We start from the raw sequence: 17244 nt of genomic DNA on the forward strand, positions 1-17244 counted from the left end.
ATGCTGTGGGGTCTGTCCTGACTCCATCGTGCTGGCCTGGCTCAACACCACCTTCCCTGGAGCTGGGCACCTCCCAGGCTTTGGTCCAAGGGTTTTAGCTGTCCCAGGAGACCAGTTTGGGTGCCCTTGCCATGGGGCACTGAGCTCTAGGGGCTTGGCCAGCAGATCTTAGGTCTTCTAGGCTCTATCTGTAATATAAAGAGAGACTTTAGCCCCTGGGGCTGTGTCCTCCTGAAGGTCTGAGTCACCCTTGCCCAGAAGGAGCTTAAGTGGCTGCTGAGCGGACAGGGAGCAGCAAACAACTCGCGGGTGCAACCAGGTCTGCACTAATCTAAACAGAACCTGATTCAAAATCGATGGAAATCCCAGTGATTTCCTGGCTGCTGGATGAGGCCCTTCCCCACCCTCTGTGCCTGTGCCCACCCCGGCTGAGGATACTCCAGCCCCCAGCAGCCATGTACTGGTAATTGCCACGATTCAGCCGTAAGCGGTTTACGTGAATGAGCCCTCGTTAGGAAATTAAACATTGCTGGGCCAGGCTTGAAAGAATAATTCAAACGGCTTCTCCAGAGGAGCCGGATCCAGGAAAGATGTGGAGCCGACACAGTTGCCTGGCAACGGATGCAGCCGACAGCTGAAAATAGCTTTTCTAATAGGAACGGGGCCTGGCAAAGGGGGAACTTTCTTCAGGGGTGAAAAAACACCAAGGTGAGGGTGAGGGAAGGTGAGGTTTCCTGCTGCCAATGCTTTGCTTCCCTCCCGTGCCGGGTTGGGACCTCAGTGCGCTGGGTGGGGATGGGCTTTGCTGCCTGGGTTGAACCTGCTGCTGTGAAAGGGTTTGGGATTGTGAGCTGAATTGGGTCAAGATGGATGTTTGTCCAAAGGAAAGAAGAGCTGGGGATGGCTCTGGAAAATCATGGGAGAGTTTTCCTTTGGCTCTCCAGGAGGTCCATCCTGCATCATCCATCCCGGCAGAGACCGGCTGCCCGTGCTGAGGGTCGGCTGTCCCAAGGACTGCGCTGATGGGTTGTTTGTGCAATGTCACCTGTGAGCTGCTACTGGGTCTTGTATGAGCTTTGGACTGAAGGAGAAAGCCCCCAGGGCGAGGGTGAGATAATGCTGCAGCCCAGCCGGGGTAGGACAGGTCCCTGAGCACGGCACCATCGCTCTTCCAGGGGTCAGTGACCAGCCTGGTGTCCCCTGGAAAGCAGGGATGGAGCGCAGAGAAAAGAAGCAAGTGTGGCCCTTTGGGAGAGTCATTTTTCCAAGATGTGGGGTTTCTGTGTTTTCTCCCCAGCTGGTGAAGTACCATGGTCCCAGCTGGGGTGGGAGCTGCCAGTCTGACCCCAGTTCTCCCAGTATGGAGAGGAGGGATGTGGTGCTTTCCCAGTTGGGGATCCCCAGCCCAGCAGAGCGGATTTCCCTGATATCCCCAAGCATTTTGAGGCAGGGGTGAGCTCTGCAGGGCTGAGCCGAATTGTGGGCACCCCCTGAAATCCCTCTGTGCAGGATTGCTCCCGCAGCTGGAGGAGTCCCTGGTGCAAACACACAGCTGCCTGTTTGTAAACACGACCCACCACACACATCTACTCATCACTGCGCTGGCGGCAAACCCATGCTCCCACCCACGCTCCCTCCGTGGGTCCAAAAATTACCCTGCTTGCGCTTATTCCGGCCCCGCACCTGTGGGATCTGGTGCCATTGGTTTTGGGAATGAGGCGGTGAGGGCAAACTCGTGTTAACTGGTGTAACCGCATGGATGCTGTGGGACTGGTATGGCTCTCCCTGGCCAAGTCTGGCCTGCGATGAAGGCTGGGAAGGTGGAGAGACTGGGATGATTGATGGCTTTGCCTCGGCTGCCGCTGTTTTGCAGCCGTTATCTGTTGTAAAGCTGCCTGGGAAGATTTAGCTGCAGGCTTCCAGGCTTTTAAGTTGCTCCTGATAATGTCCAGGGATGGAGAGATAGCCTGGGCGTTTGTCACTGTCCCCTGAGTGCTTTCAAGCTGTTGTGGGGCTGAGACCAGGCTCTGCCGATGGGTCAGGAGGGGAGGGAGCGGGGCAGGGAGGGCAGAACCCCGGCCAGCGCTGGATGTGGCGCCAGCCCTCGTGGGGGATCAGCTGCTGGCCCAGGGTTGTTAGAGGGGAAAAGAGGTGTCACGGCGATGTGACTGGCTCCATCGCTTGTCACTGTCCCCTGCAGCCCAGGGAAATTCCCTCTTGTGGGTGGCGGGAGGCTCTTCTCCATGAAGGCTGATCCAAGGGGTTGCTCCCGGTCCATCACTCATGGAGAAGGGGGCCCTTAGCATTCCTCAGTCCAGAAGGAGGTCTCCGAGGCATGGGGTGGTGGAGACCCTTCTCCCCCTGGTGCTGCTGGTCCCACTAGCACCAGGACACGCTGGGGGTAAGGCAAAACCAACTCACCCTCTGTTGACCTCTTCCCCTGCCCAGGTCCTGCTGATGAAGAGGAGGTGAGGTCTGAGCTGTAGCTCACACGGGTGCCGTTCCCTGCGGGACGCTCATCTTCTCCCCTCGCCCCATCCCGCCCCCTGGGGCCACGTGGAGCCATCCTGATGCCGAAGAACAGCAAGGTGACGCAGCGGGAGCACAGCAGCGAGCATGTCACCGAGTCAGTGGCTGACCTGCTGGCTCATGAAGAGCCCGTGGACTACAAACGCAGCGTCCTCAATGTGACGGGGGAGACCTGGGACAAGCAGAAGGATGGAGATGAGGAGCTGGATGCGGAGAACCGGCCGGCGTGGAACAGCAAGCTGCAGTACATCCTGGCGCAGATCGGCTACTCCGTGGGGCTGGGCAATGTCTGGCGCTTCCCCTACCTCTGCCAGAAGAATGGAGGAGGTGAGAGATGGGGCAGGGATGGGCTCAGCCCTTAGGGGAGGGAGTATGGCCCAATCCTGCCTTGCTGCATGTCGAGGGGTGCATCTTGGGGCAGGATGGGGGTTATTTAGGCTTTAAAGTGGGTTATTTGGGCTCTGAAGGAGGAAAGGGGTGGTCAGGAGCTGCTCATCACTGTGCCTTCATCAGTTCAGAGATGTGGGAACCTCCAGGACGGCCTCTTCCTAAAGGGTGTCCACCCACCCACTCCAAAGTCAAGGCGAATCCCAGGCTGAGAGCCAGGATTTTTTGCTGCAGCCCCCCAATTCCTGTTGGGGCAATTTGGAAACTAGGGCATGAAAAAAGAAGAGAAAGTTCCTCCATTTTCCCTAGGTCTCGAAGCCCTGTTGTGTAGGCTCCAGCCCCTTCCCAAATCCTCCTGCCAGCCAGCCTGTCCTCCCATCCCACCCCAAGTCCACTCCTTGATTTTCCAGGAGCAGCCCAGAGGGCCAGGTCTCTTCCAGCTGTGCTGAGACCAGACACCCTTCATGACACTGATGAGAGGGCGGTTTGCTCAGCATTAATTCAAACCCAGCCTTCGAGGCCTCTCCCCCACAGCACTGACCTTTGCAGTGATGGGAAACAGCCCCCGCTGAGCAGCGTTGAAGGAAGCCAGGATCAGCCCAACTTTCCCCTCTCCCCCCTTGCACTCGCCTTGTTCCCGGAGCTGCATCATTCGGCGTGCCCCCAGCCCGGGAGCTGGCAAACGTGCAGCGCTCTCAATAATTAAAACATCTCTGGTGTCATCTTCACGATGAGTCATTCTCCCCAAACGAAGACCTGTGCAGTCAGCACTTCCCACCCCAGGGCTGCTCGCACCCCCATCGCCTTCCCTTCCCAGCTGGGATGGAGCACACTGCGGCCGGCTCGTGCATCCCAGCATCTCCCCGGCTGCTGGCACACTTAGCTCCCGGTGCCCTAGTTTGGGTCCAGGCTCAGCTCGGTTTTGGCACAGCACGGCTTTGCACGGTGTGTCCGCCACGTTAGCAAAGCTGATGGGGGTGGGGTGTCTCAGCGTGGTCTTGGGTTGCAGCGAGCATCTGCAGGCGTTGCGGGACTCGAACGCCTGCGTTAGCTGCGTTGCACGTGCCGGTGCACATGTGCATCAGATGCAGTGGGGAGGGTTGTATGCATGGCCTGAAGGAGGTTGGAGGCAGAGCCTGGGGTAAATTCAGGGCTGGGATAGATTGATACACCCCTGCTGGCTTCATTACACAGCTCTCCGCATCTGGCCTCTGACTTCCAAGCAGGTTTTCCCAATTAAATGAGATTGGGAACCAGCTCAGACGCAGAGGCTGGAGATGCAGAATTCCGCTTCTCTGCAAGCACTTAACCCAGCTGTGCCTCAGTTTCCCCACTGGCACAAGAGTCAATAACTAACGGTAATTAGTTCAATGAATGAAAATGTCTCAGTTTATGCTGAGGTCTCTGCTATCCTGTATGTTTGCATTCCCTTGGCTGTCCCAGGTGCTGGGTAACAGGAGGAGCAGTTCGTGTTCCCAGGCTGGGATTCATCCTGGTGTATTCCCTGGCAAATCCAGGGCTGAATTTGCTGTCTGCATGTGCAGAGCATTAAGCAAGTATTTTTAGACAAAAGGCTAGATGGGATGTGAAGTGGGGATGAGAAATTCAACCTACAACAGCCCTGAGACCCACTGTAGCAGAGGAGACGGGTGTGCTGGGTTTGAACGAGGCAACTCGGCCCCATCCTGTGGCAGGACGCAGGCACAGAGCCAGGCAGGGACTGAGACAAGCAGCTGGCTATAGGAGCTCCTTGCTGTTGTAGAACATCTTCCTGCAGCAGGTGTCAAAAAAGGTTTACAAGCTGCCCCAACCATTGCCCCTATTTTACAGATGGGGAAACTGAGGCACGGAGCTGGGAACTGGCTTGAGCAGCAGATTGCTGAGCTTTCCTGCACTTTTTCTTTTGGCCAAGTGGCATCATGTCCCCTGTCCCATGAGGCAGACACTGATTTTCTGCCTTTTCTTCCCACCGCATTTAACCTCCTGGCCCCTGGCTGGGATTCCCACCAGGCTGCGAGGCTGGTGCCAGACAGATGGATGCAGGAGCTGGGGAGTGATGGACAGACCACTTCTGGGTGCGCTGAGCAGCCCTGGGATGGGGTGGCAGCTACTGCTTTCTCTCCTGCTCCCCAAGTAGGCGTCTGTGGGGGAGAATGGCTGCATGCTGGTAGCAAGATGGGCTGGAGCCAAATTTCCAGGACTCGGTGTGTCAGGAGCCGGCATGGGCTGGCAGCCCTGCCTGCTGTACTTTTATGGTGGTGCTGCCGAGCATGGCAATGCATGGGGCATGAGCTGGTGCCCATCTTTCCAGAGATCACAGGAAGAAAATCTCCAATATTGGACAAATCTGCATCTGAATCTGTCCATCTGTCTCATCTCCGTCCATCCACAGGTTGAGATGTGGGCGCCCAGGAGGGCGTTGCAGAGATGGGATGCTCGTGGTCCTTCCCAAATTACACGGGGCTCCAGCTCTGCCCTGCTCTCTGCCTTCTCCTTTCATCCACCTAATCACCCTGGACCTCTTGCGTCTTAATTTATGTCCCCACCTGCATTTCTAACACATCAATCCCCAACCCGCTGCCAGGGTGCTCAGCTCAGGACACTATTGCAGGCTGAACTGCTTTGCAGCGCCGCTGCTCGAAGCAGCATCAGCTGCCACAGGTCCCACCTGGGGCCAGGGGGTGGTGGCTGTCACCGGGGCATAAATCCAGCCAGGAATTTGCCCAACGCAACCAGGCTCCAGCGTGTGCCTTTGGATCGCCTGCCGCCCGGCGGGAGTGAGCCTTATGCTCCGGAGCCCGTTCCTCAGCCCCTGGCAGAAGGTTGGAGTAATTCATCAGCTGGGCGCTGCAGCGTGAGTCATCGCATCCTTTACGGTCAGTTGGTTATGCTTCAGGAACTCCTAATTTCTCTCTGGCCTCCTCAATTAGGCAGAGATTAACTGGGTTTCTAATTTGAGCTGTTTCTACCCCTACCAGAGGACCTCGCTCCGCACCGGGCGGCACGTGGTGTGGTGAACGCTGCTGCCGGTGACGTGGGGTGTCTGCGGGGGGGTGCGTGTTGGTGCAGGGGGCTCGGCTGTGCTCAGACATGCGTGTGCAGGCAGGACCTGGGTGAACAGGAGATGTCCTGCCTGCCTGTGTGTCCGAGATGGCTGGGAATGTGTGGGTGTCCCCATGGGTTGGCTTACTGGGGTGTCTCCTTGTGAGTGGGGCGATGCGCCTGCAGGGATGCAGCATGTCTTTAGGTGCGTTGGGGTCTATCTCACATGTACCCACACTGGCAGGGGATGTTGCACCCTTTCCTTCCACACACGCGTGGTTTGCTCCTCTCCACGGCTGTCTTCTCTGCTGCCTGAGCACCAATCTGCACTCCCAGATCCATTGCAAATGAATTGATGGACCAGGCAGAGCCTGTCCCAGCTCTGCCCTGCCTGTCCGTCCCTGTCCGTTCATCCTTGGCTGCATGAGAGCAGGCAGAGACAGGTCCATGATGAGCTTTCTCTCCCCTGCCAGGTGCCTACCTGGTCCCATACCTGGTCCTGCTCATCATCATCGGGCTCCCCCTCTTCTTCCTGGAGCTGGCGGTGGGGCAGCGGATCCGCCGGGGCAGCATCGGCGTCTGGAATTACATCTGTCCTCGCCTGGGGGGCATCGGCTATGCCAGCTGCCTCGTGAGTGCACCCGTGGGTCCCCTCGGGGTGCATGGGATGGCTTTGCAAGCTGCAAAGGTGGGGATGGCCTGGAAGTAAACATTGAGGGGCCCCGCGTGGAAGTTTGGGAGGTCAAGGGGAGTTTTTCCAGCTCCACCCCTGGGTCTAGGGCCAGGTGGGAACAGGCCCATCCCCTGATCTCAGCATCCTTGCTCCCCCCGGCTCCCTACCCAGCGGAAGGTGTGTTGGGGACAGTGTCACTGCCCTGTGATTTAATACCGTGTCCTCCTTCCTCCCCCCAGGTCTGTTTTTTTGTTGGTCTCTATTACAACGTCATCATCGGCTGGAGCATCTTTTACTTCTTTAAGTCCTTCCAGTACCCTCTTCCCTGGAGCGAGTGCCCCATCGTGAAAAATGGCTCGGTGGCCGGTAAGGGATGGCCGCTGGCATGGGGGGAGGCTCAGTTGGGGACACTGCAGGTTGGGGTGTCTCCTGGGGCACCAGGTCCTCTCCAGTCCAGCTGCCTTGATGATATGGAAATGTTTCCCTTGGGTTGGATGAGTCTCTCCCATGCTCTCCTCTCGGGGTCTGTCCCCACTGATGGGATTTGATGCCAGTTTGAGGATCCAGAGCTTGGGTCTCCAGGCTGCCTTGGTGCTCAGGGCCAGGATCTGACCCAGGACCATGGAGGGAGGCAACGAGAGCCAGGCAGGGCTCACCTGGCGGCTCCCTCGGTGCCCAGCTGAGATGCTGATGGAGCTAATGGTGTTTAATGGCATCTGAGCATCTCTTTGGGACACTCTGGGAGGTTTTATAGCAAATGCAAATGTCTCTCCCTGTATTTAATGTCTTATTTTCACCTGACAATGGCTTTATGTCCTGTCTCTTCTTTTTCCTGCTAAAAATGAGCCCCATTAACTCCTGTCCCTTAGTTTCCAGGGATGCCTGCCTTTCCTGGCTGGCTCTGGCAGGTCTTTGACATTGTTAATCCCCCAAGAGATGGTGGGTGACTCTCCCCCAGCCCCCTCATGCTCTCCTGCCTCTGTTCGGTTGCAGTTGTGGAGACCGAATGCGAAAGGAGCTCGGCCACCACCTACTTCTGGTACCGGGAGACCCTAGACATCTCCAACTCCATCTCAGAGAGTGGGGGGCTCAACTGGAAGATGACCCTGTGTCTGCTGGTGGCCTGGAGCCTTGTTGGCTTGGCCATGATCAAAGGCATCCAGTCCTCGGGGAAGGTGGGTATCGGTGGCCACCTGAGCCTGGCTGGGGTCTGTCCTTGAGGTAGAAACCCCCTGCCTGAACCACGCTCTCCTGCCCTGATCCGGGGTGGCTGGAAGATACTGTGTCCCCTGGGATCCAGAATAAGATCAAAAGAGGATGTAGGGAAGAGGTTTAGTCCAGCTGACCCCTGCAGCCATGGCCCAGGGCTCAGGCACAGGGCTAGCCAAATTGCCTGCTCAGCCCCTGCATTTGGGGGGATGCCAACTGTCCGATCCCCTGATGCCATCCTGATGGATGCTTGTAGGGTGTAGGGGTGAGCACTCAGTCCTCCTTCACAGCGGGAACACTGGGACTGCGCAGGAGAAGCCGGGCAGGGAGGAACAGAAAGCTTTGGGAGAGAGATGTCATTAGCTTGCAGAGGCCGTTGATATTTCAAGCAAGGCTGTGTAAGCAGTGGGGTCAGATGCAGAAGGGTATGTTCTCCCAGGACACTTTAACATCCCTGTCTCCAGATGTGCTCTGCAAAACATCTGGTGCATTAGCAGGTAGCAGAGGGCAATGAGACCCCTGTCCCACAGCCCTGAGAGCAGAGGGGTGGGAGTGAGCTGCCGAAGCAGGACCACAGCAGCAGGTCTCCCCTGCCCAGGATGAAGTCCTATCTGCATCTGCTCATCAGGGCACTGAAAATGTGTCCCATGCCAGTCACCAGCTGGGGCTGCCTGCAGCCCTAGGCAGATGCTGGGGAAAGGGGGTGTGGGTGTGTGTGTGCAGAGCTGTCCTTCCCTCAGGTTCCCCGGGGACCAGCAGTTTGTGTTTCAGGGATTTTGTAAGCCAACACTGGCATCTTCACATTCAGCCACGCCAACAGATTTTCTCTCTAAGCGTGTCCAAGCACTCTGCAAATCCACCTAAGCTTCAGCACTTGTAACATCCTGCACTGAGGAGGTCCCACAGCTAAACCCTGACCTGCCTGCAGAGCAGACCTCATTTTGGGGAGGATAACCCTCCCTTCTCACCCCTGTTGAGCTATCCTCGGATTGGATGGGGAAGTGGCTGAACTCACAAGCAGTTAATGAGATTGTGCCCACGTTGCATCCCTCTTACTCTAGGTGATGTACTTCAGCTCGCTCTTCCCCTACGTGGTGCTGGTTTGCTTCTTGGTGCGGGGACTTCTGCTGCGTGGGGCAGTAGATGGGATCATGCACATGTTCACACCCAAGGTAAGAGTCTCCAAGCCCAGCACACTCCAAGCAGGTTCTCCTCCTGGCAGGTCGCACCCTATTTTCCCTTATGCTCCCCACCCCAAAACCCAAAGTACCACCCCAAACTACCTTGGAGTTCCTGATATATCATCAGGATGTGCCAGCAGTACCTTAAATACAGGGTATGGCCAGGACAGCCACAAGCCTCGCATACTCACCACCCTGGAGCTGCTTTGAGCCTTAGCATCATTCCCGTCACCTTTAGGTGCCCAGACACCAGGGTAGGGGGGTGGGGGTGCCCGAGGCAATATATTTAAAGACTTCATAGGAAAATGCTGGCTGGCAGCAAAACCTCTGCTGGTGGTATGCATCCATTAATTAACCAGCTAATTAATTAATTAAGCAGAGATGTAGATGAATCAGCTCAGCCGGCGAGGCTGTTAGGAGATATTAATTATGATCTCTTGATGAATGACACTCGGAGGCCTCCAGCCTGCAGCTCTGGCTTGCAGGAGAAGGGGGGATGTGGTTGGGGGGATGGGAGGTCAAACAAACCCACCAGCTGAGGTGTTTGATTTCAAGTGCTCCAGGTGCTCTGGAGGCAGGAGATGGCCAGGGGAGGATGGAGACCCATGGCTGGACAGCACATGGGTGAGGGGATGGGGATGCCAGCTCCCCAGGGCAGCTGGGTGGTCCACTGGGAAGCTGTAGGGCTTTGCACTGGGAGATTGGGCGTCCAGCTTGGGATCTGGGGCACATGGAGCACCTTGACCTGCCCTTCTCCATGCCTCAGTTTCCCCTTCTGTGGGAAAGAGAAAAAGGACCTCTGAATGTTTGGTAATGCAAGACCTGATTGTGGTAGATCAAAGCATGCCCATGGCTGCTCCAAAACCAGCCCAGGTTGTAGGTACAGAAGCCTTTTAATTTAGCTCTGGCTCCACTGTGATGAGTTGTGGGGCCACCACACCACCTAACTTTTTCTTGTGTCTCCCCTCCAAGCTGGACAAGATGCTGGACCCCCAGGTGTGGCGGGAGGCAGCTACGCAGGTTTTCTTCGCCTTGGGCCTGGGCTTCGGGGGGGTCATTGCCTTCTCCAGCTACAACAAGCAGGACAACAACTGCCACTTTGACGCCACGCTTGTCTCCTTCATCAACTTCTTCACATCCGTCCTGGCCACGCTGGTTGTATTTGCTGTCCTGGGCTTCAAGGCCAACATCATGAATGAGAAATGTGTGGTGGAGTAAGAGGGTTTGCTTTTTCTCTGTTTGGGGTGGGCAGGTCTTTGCTACTGCTGGTTGTGGTGGATCTGGAGGCAACAGAGGAAGTGCTCTGGAGCTGGGTGATACCGTGTTTTGGTGGACCCAAGTTCCTGATGGTCAAGTCCTGGATCTCCAGAGATGTCCCACTGCAGCTGAGGCAGTTCGGTATTCAGCTCCTCCAACCTAAAATCCAGCCCCAAGATGAGCACTTATTCTGCAAACTGAGGGTGAATCCAACACGCCTAGTCACATCACCTGGGTTTCCCCCAGTTTCTACTCATCGTAGGGTCCACTTGTCTGCAAGGTTAAGGGAACTGCTGTGCTGTACACCAGAAGCAGCTGGAGGAAGGTGAATTTATGCACCCAGTGTTATCTTTAGACAGTGAGCTGCATCCATAAAAATCCTGGCCACACACTGTGGAGTCCCAGAGCAGGAGGTAAGCCTGAGAAGGAGGTGCAGAGGGCCCATTCCCTGGTGGGCCCCCATTTGCATCCTCTGTCATGTGGCCTAACGCAATGTTTACACCTTAGGAAATTGCAAAGAGGTTCTCTGACTGGGACCTGGGTAACATGACCCAGGGAGGTTCATCCTGCCTGATGCAAAGGGTTTCCATGGTCAGGCCCCTTCCTCCACCCTGGGAGGAAGGGGACATCTCTGGGTGATGAGGCTCTGCTCTCCCTTAGGAATGCTGAGAAGATCTTGGGCTACCTGAACACCAACGTGCTGAGCCATGACCTCATCCCACCCCACGTGAACTTCTCCCACCTCACTGCCAAGGACTACAATGAGATGTACAGGGTGATCATGACAGTGAAAGAGGGGCACTTCAAAGAACTGGGCTTGGATGCCTGCCTGTTGGAGGATGAACTCGACAAGGTACCTGGTGGCACTCCTACTAGGACCAGGAGGTCACCTACCCCATTGCCTCTCCCTGGTAGGAGCTGCTCTACTTGTGTTACACCTGGCACGTGGATCTGGAAAATCTATTTTTAGAGGCCCTCTGGGGATGGGGATTCTCTGTCCCTGTGGTCTTCCCCAGCACACAATGGTCCTTCCTGGGGTGAGGGAAAGGTCTCACCATAGCAAGTCTAGCAGGGTCATCACTGCTTCCAGGCTGGTGTACCAGACTGGATTTTTCTTTCCTTGAAGAGTGGTTCAGTGAGAGAGACCTGAGGCATGCAGGGGTTTGCAGGCTGTGTCCCTGACATGTTTCTTCTCATCTTTTGGTCCTCTCTCCCCCTGAACAGTCGGTGCAAGGAACTGGCCTGGCCTTCATTGCCTTCACAGAAGCCATGACCCACTTCCCAGCCTCACCATTTTGGTCTGTCATGTTCTTCCTGATGCTGATAAACCTGGGGTTGGGGAGCATGATCGGGACCATGTCAGGGATCACTACGCCCATCATCGACACCTTCAAGGTGCGGAAGGAAGTGTTCACAGGTGAGGTCTTTTCTCCTGCAACCTCCTGGGGAAGGGGTGGAGGGTCCCTGTTGCCCTGGGGAGTCACTCCAGAAGAATGTGGACATAGTGGATGTGTACTGGGCCCTGCTAATGCAGGGAAGGGACCTTGTGGTGGAGGCCTTAGTTGCCCTTGGGGTGCTCTGCTGACCATGCTCGTTTGCTCCCCACAGTTGGTTCCTGCATCTTCGCCTTCGTGGTGGGACTGATCTTTGTGCAGCGCTCTGGGAATTACTTTGTCACCATGTTTGACGATTATTCAGCCACGCTGCCACTCACGGTTGTGGTCATCCTGGAGAACATCGCTGTGGCCTGGATTTATGGCACCAAGAAGTAAGGCGTTTGTATGACAAAAAGAATAACTGTGCTGTAACTCCTGGCTAGCCTCCCCACCCCTCCTTCCAGTTCTTTTCCATATGACTTTTTCCTCAGGAGGCCAGCTCTGATGGAGCAAATGCCCCAGGGACAGCTACCTTATAGAGGCAGGAACTCAGTTCACCTTGATCCTCTTGCCCTATACTAGGTGTAACCCAGCCCCAGGAGCAGGTCCTTCTAGCGGGTATCTACTGTTGGTTGTGGTGCTCTGTCACTTCTGATTACGCTTTTGTCTCAGGTTTCTGGGCCCTTCTGGCAGGGGACATTATTCCCCCCAGCGCCTGTTCTTGTTGTTCGTAAGTTGGCCAGAGCAAAGGAGGCTCTGGCTAACACTCGAATGGCCTTTTCCTTAGGAGGTTCCCAACCAGTCCTACAGGCTTAAGGGGACACTAAGATACTTGCCTGGATCAGCTGGGTGGTTCTTCAGGCTCTACTTTGAGCATAATTTAAAATGGGGGCCCCTGGGGAGAGAGTTTCTCACTTGAAGGTGGGGAATGGCATGGTTCCATCTCTTCTTGGCAGGTTCATGCAGGAGCTGACAGAAATGCTGGGTTTCCGGCCCTATCAATTCTACTACTACACCTGGAAGTACGTGTCTCCCATCTGCATGGCCGTGCTCATGACCGCCAGCATCATCCAGCTGGGAGTCAGCCCCCCAGGCTACAGTGCATGGATCAGAGAGGAGGTGAGCACAGCTCCCTTCCCCACAGCCACCTCCACCCCAGGTCCAGGCTGAGCAGGGGGCAGCTGAGAGCTGCAAACCACCCCGCTCTTCACAGCTCTGCTTGTTTCTCCTCCCCTCTCCTGCTGGGAGACGTCCTGCCTGTGGCCGCTCATCCTCTGCAAGCAATCAGGTTTGTCCACACTGCCCAGAAGTCTCCAGCCAGCTCTGACCATGGGCTGAAGTTTGAGCTTGGATTTTGGTTTGCTTCCACAGCTACATGCTGTGTGCTGGACCATGTCCTTTTCCTTGATTTGAACCCACCTTCTGATAGCTCCACGTGGTGCCCCTGAGGATGAAGTCTGGCAGGAGGCAGCAGGAATTACCTGGCACTTCGCAGACGTACCTGGTGTGCATCACCTTTGCTGTAACAGCCCCTTGACACTAATATCTGTCTCTTCCAGGCTGCAGAAAAGTTCCTTTTCTACCCAACCTGGGCCATGGCTATCCTCATCTCTCTGATCATCCTGGCATCCCTCCCTCTGCCTCTGGTCTTCATCCTCCGGCAGTTCCATCTCGTGTCGGATGGCTCCAACGCCCTCTCTGTCACCTATAAGAAGGGCCGGATGATGAAGGACATCTCCAATTTGGAAGACAACGATGAGACCCGCTTCATCCTGAGCAAAGTACCCAGCGAGACCCCGTCCCCCATGCCCACACACCGTTCCTACCTGGGTCCCGGGAGCAACTCCCCCATGGAAATGAGCAGTGCCCCCAACGGACGATATGGGAGTGGGTACCTACTGGCCAGCACCCCTGAATCCGAACTGTGATGGTTGCCTGCCGACCACCCCCACCGGGAGAGGAGGTCACTGGGGAGTGGATCCTGGCTGTCCAGGCAACAGGAAAATTAATTAATAAGGAAGATGAAGAAGAAACCCCTCTTAAAATCGTAACCAAAAGCAGCCATTTCTAAGATGACATCGGGAAGAAGGGATTGCAGGAGGGGCAGGACTCCTCTGACAACCCTCGGCTGAAAGGCAGGATCCCCCGGGGTTGCCTTCGGGGAAGGGAGGAGGAAGCTGCTATATCTTTCCAAGAGTTGTTCTCGCACAGCTCAAATCTGAAGCAAAGAATCTCTCTTTTCTAAGCAGCTGATGGTTGGAAAAAGGACCTGGTATCAGGTGGAAAGCCAGCCACGCTTCCATCTGTAACCCAGCGCTCTTCCCTCCCAGTCTGTTGTCCTTTAGCCGGGAGGAGTCATGGCCTTATTCCAACGAGCACAATTAACCATTGATGTTCATAGCACAAAAAGGTGCTGCTGTTGTCACCATCGTCGTCGTTGTTGTATCTCCTGTAGGTTTTTATAGCTGTGGACACACCCAAATAACCCCCAAATTTTGACCAGGGTTGGCAGGGAGCAGTGCGGGGCTGGCTGAGGCATTGCAATGCGTGAGACAGTGGATGGTGGATCCTTGGCATCTGTTTTGTTACTGCTAGCATGGGGACAGCGTCTGTGGGTTGTTCGGAGACACGGAGATGTCGCGCCCATGGGATGAAGTGGTCGGCATGCTCCGTGGTTAGGCAGTTATCATGCTGAGTGGCAGAAGGACCTCTGAAGTGAGGGTGATTTGGATGTGTGAGCCTGTGTGGGGTCTGGATAGGGTTACCGTGATGGGGTTCAGGAGTGCTCTCCTGGAATTACTCCTGACATGTGGGATGCTCTGCTGAACCAAAATCCCTGGCATGGTAATCGTCTCCTCTTGCTGCTCTCTTTAGATGTCCCAGAGGGACAAGCAGAGAAGCTGTGGGGCATCCAGTCCTACCACAGTCCTGGTTTAGCTCTCAGGAAACCACCCCCGACTTACCTCCCTTGCACCCACCAGCTGAGGTGAGCTGGACAGTGATTATCTCTGGACATGCGTCCTCATTTCTCATAGCTTTGAGCCAGGGGGTCTGCTTTGCCTCCTGTTGCAGCTCCACAGGGGCTCAGCAGCCTTCGGATGGGGGTAACCAGCTCTTGGGGACAGCAGGCGTCTGCTGAGCAGCAGTCACTGGGAGTCAGTACCTGGTTCCAGTGTCCCCGCTAGCCCTTGTTCCAGGCTGGTGAGCCATTGGTAGAGCCCAGGGGCCTCTCTCGTGCCCATCCGTGTTATCTGGGGACCAGACTGATGCGACCTTATGTTGTTTCTCTTCAGGCTGTCAGTAAAGGTTGGGATCTCCCAGCTCTGAGTCTCTCCTGCTGGGACTGAGGGTTGTTTCCTTGAATCCTACATGTAGCCAAGCATTTCTGTCAAGGGTACCAGTATTATGTGGCATCTTCCTCCTTTCCCCATGGGGACAGGGGAGCAGCAGCCCACTTGCACCCTCTCTCCCTCTCAGCACATTGCTATGGCCTCCAAAAGCTGAGGGAGCTCCTCATCCTTGGTTCCGCTGGGCTTGGATCATGCATGATGGTATTTCAAGCCAGTCTGAAGGCCAAGTTTGTGGATGCTTGCACACGAGCCCTTCTCTCCTCCGCTCTCCTGTCAATGGGTTTTCTTTCACCTGGATTCTTTTGGCTGGGAGGCGAAGGCAGAAAGTACCTGGTCCATTCGCCACATCCTTGACTTCTCTTGGCACCTCTGGGGCCAGGAGGTCTCCCACGATGACATTTCTCTTGTGGGTAGTGATCCTTTATTTACAGTCCTTCTCCATGGGCTTGGCTGGTGACCTGGATGCTCTTCCTGGACAATTCCTCAGGCCTTTCACTAACCATTTTTCCAGGGGGAAAACAGAGGCATGGACTGAACCAAAGCAGCTCAGTGTTTGATAGCTCTGAGAAGCACCAGCCCTGTGTGGTCAGGATCAGCCATGGTCTTGTTTCTCCTCCGGCAATCCCCCCTTCACCATCACCTCTGCTGTCTTTCTCCTTCCCCTGCCTGTGCCGAGCCACACAGAAATAGCCCCATGGCATCGTCCCTGAATGGGAGAAGCACAAACCCCATGGCATTTCCCCATCCTTAGGCAAGATGTTCCCTCCCACCTCTTATTTCTCCCTCTGTCCCCAGTTTCCTCCACCCAACCAGCAAAACAGAGGATGAGCCAAATTGTTGCCCAACATCACCGTCCCAATGCCCCTGGGTCTGGGGGCCGGATTCCCGCCATAGCTCCCATGGAGTTAATGGAGCAGGAAACCTCCCATAGCCAAAGTGCTTAGTCCCATCCGCTCCCGTGGCATGATGCTCCTCGAACCCTGGGGGGAAGGCTCCGGCCCTCCGTCTCTCCCATCACCATTCCCAAACCAGCCAGGGAGGCATTCGCTTTCCTCCCCTCTTCTTGCAGCATCAATAGGAGGCAAAGTCAATAAGAAGGTAACAAAAAAGCTATATTATATATATATAAAATATATACAGAGAGAGGAGATGGAATAATAACGTAGAGATTCTCTATTTCTATTGTATATTTATTCTGTAAATGTCACTGTAAATGCTGTTAAATGACAAAACGTATTCCAAAGTGGCCCGTGACCTATTTTCATTCCCAGTGCTGTACAGATCAATTCTCACTGTATATTGGGACATATTTTTACCTTTTTATTTCTTGTGTGCGGTGGGTGGCCATCCCCCTGTCTCCCCCCAGCCCCAGGGGGTCCAGCTGTCCTGGGGATCCAGCAAAGAGGAGGAGGAGGAGGAGGGATGACACCTTTATTTTTATCTGTGGAAATACTGTATTTCTTTGTGGCATTTGCTCGGTGTTAGACACAGGGTGTTGGGGGGGGTGTGTGTGTTAAATTTTAAGTGATCCGTGTCGTCGCCGTGTGAGCGTGCGTGTGTTCGTCCGTAGATGCCGTGCGTGGGGGTATGTGCGTGTATGTGTGCGCGGATGTGTTTTGTTTAGGATTCACTTCTCGCTGTACTCGGTCACTTTTGGAGCCTGCGTTGGGGGTTTCTCCCACTTGCCGGGGCAGGCTTTCCCTCCACACACCTTCTTGGGGTCCCGGGCTGCAGATCAGGCCAACCCCCACTGGCTTTTAGCCCTAGAAATCACTTTTTTTCCCTCTTTTTCTCCACAGAGGCACAGGGAATAGCTGCTAGTTGTGAGCACAGGCACTTTTCAGTTTTCCTCCAGGCGCTGGGAGAAGGAGGGGGGAACTGCTGCCAATATTCCTGTCCCCCCACATCAGCTCCCCACTCGGTTCCCAGCCTGGATCCTGCTGCTTGGAGCAGGATGGTGTCCCTGGCTGGGGGACAAGGAGGTGCTGAGTAGATCAGGAGGGGCCAAAACCCTGTCCCCTCTCTGGGGACAGAGCTGGGGAGGGCTTAAATGGGTCTGGTGAGGGGATGGCTGGTGCTGAGGGCAGAAAGGAGCTTTGCAGGAGGGTGCCCGCCCTGTGACGGCGGTGCTGCAGGTCCAAGGGTGCACGTGGTCCCCGTAGGGCTGGAGCTGGGACATTCTGTCCCTGAGCATCGGGTTGTGTGGCCAGTGCTGTGGGTTGAGGGCTGGATCTGCCCTT

The 17244-nt window shown here is 55.5% G+C and overlaps 1 protein-coding gene across 2 annotated transcripts; it reads left to right on the forward strand.

The window, feature by feature from the left end:
- Nucleotides 1–2570: 2570 nt before the first annotated feature.
- SLC6A17 (solute carrier family 6 (neutral amino acid transporter), member 17) lies at nucleotides 2571–13582 on the forward strand. Of its 2 annotated transcripts, none has more exons than XM_010584593.1 (11): nucleotides 2571–2856; nucleotides 6432–6589; nucleotides 6871–6997; nucleotides 7625–7806; nucleotides 8902–9012; nucleotides 9994–10235; nucleotides 10939–11138; nucleotides 11513–11695; nucleotides 11887–12046; nucleotides 12611–12773; nucleotides 13214–13582. In XM_010584593.1, exons 1-11 carry the CDS (start codon nucleotides 2571–2573, stop codon nucleotides 13580–13582), a joined length of 2181 nt encoding a protein of 726 aa, XP_010582895.1. The 2 variants fall into 2 exon arrangements, with proteins under 2 accessions (XP_010582895.1, XP_010582894.1); XM_010584592.1 differs by having other exon boundaries at nucleotides 10939–11131; nucleotides 11503–11695.
- The last annotated feature ends 3662 nt before the right edge of the window (nucleotides 13583–17244 follow it).

Source organism: Haliaeetus leucocephalus, unplaced genomic scaffold (genome assembly GCF_000737465.1).
Source record: "Haliaeetus leucocephalus isolate CR32 unplaced genomic scaffold, Haliaeetus_leucocephalus-4.0 Scaffold1000, whole genome shotgun sequence".
Taxonomy (NCBI): Eukaryota; Metazoa; Chordata; class Aves; order Accipitriformes; family Accipitridae; genus Haliaeetus; species Haliaeetus leucocephalus.

Excerpts from the sequence above, each read along its gene's own strand:
- SLC6A17 (XM_010584592.1), top strand. The coding sequence starts at position 2,571 with ATGCCGAAGAACAGCAAGGTGACGCAGCGGGAGCACAGCAGCGAGCAT. Across the intron at positions 2,857-6,431 it reads CTGCCAGAAGAATGGAGGAG|GTGCCTACCTGGTCCCATAC; the intron begins GTGAGAGATGGG and ends CTCCCCTGCCAG. Across the intron at positions 11,132-11,502 it reads TGGAGGATGAACTCGACAAG|TCGGTGCAAGGAACTGGCCT; the intron begins GTACCTGGTGGC and ends CCCCCTGAACAG.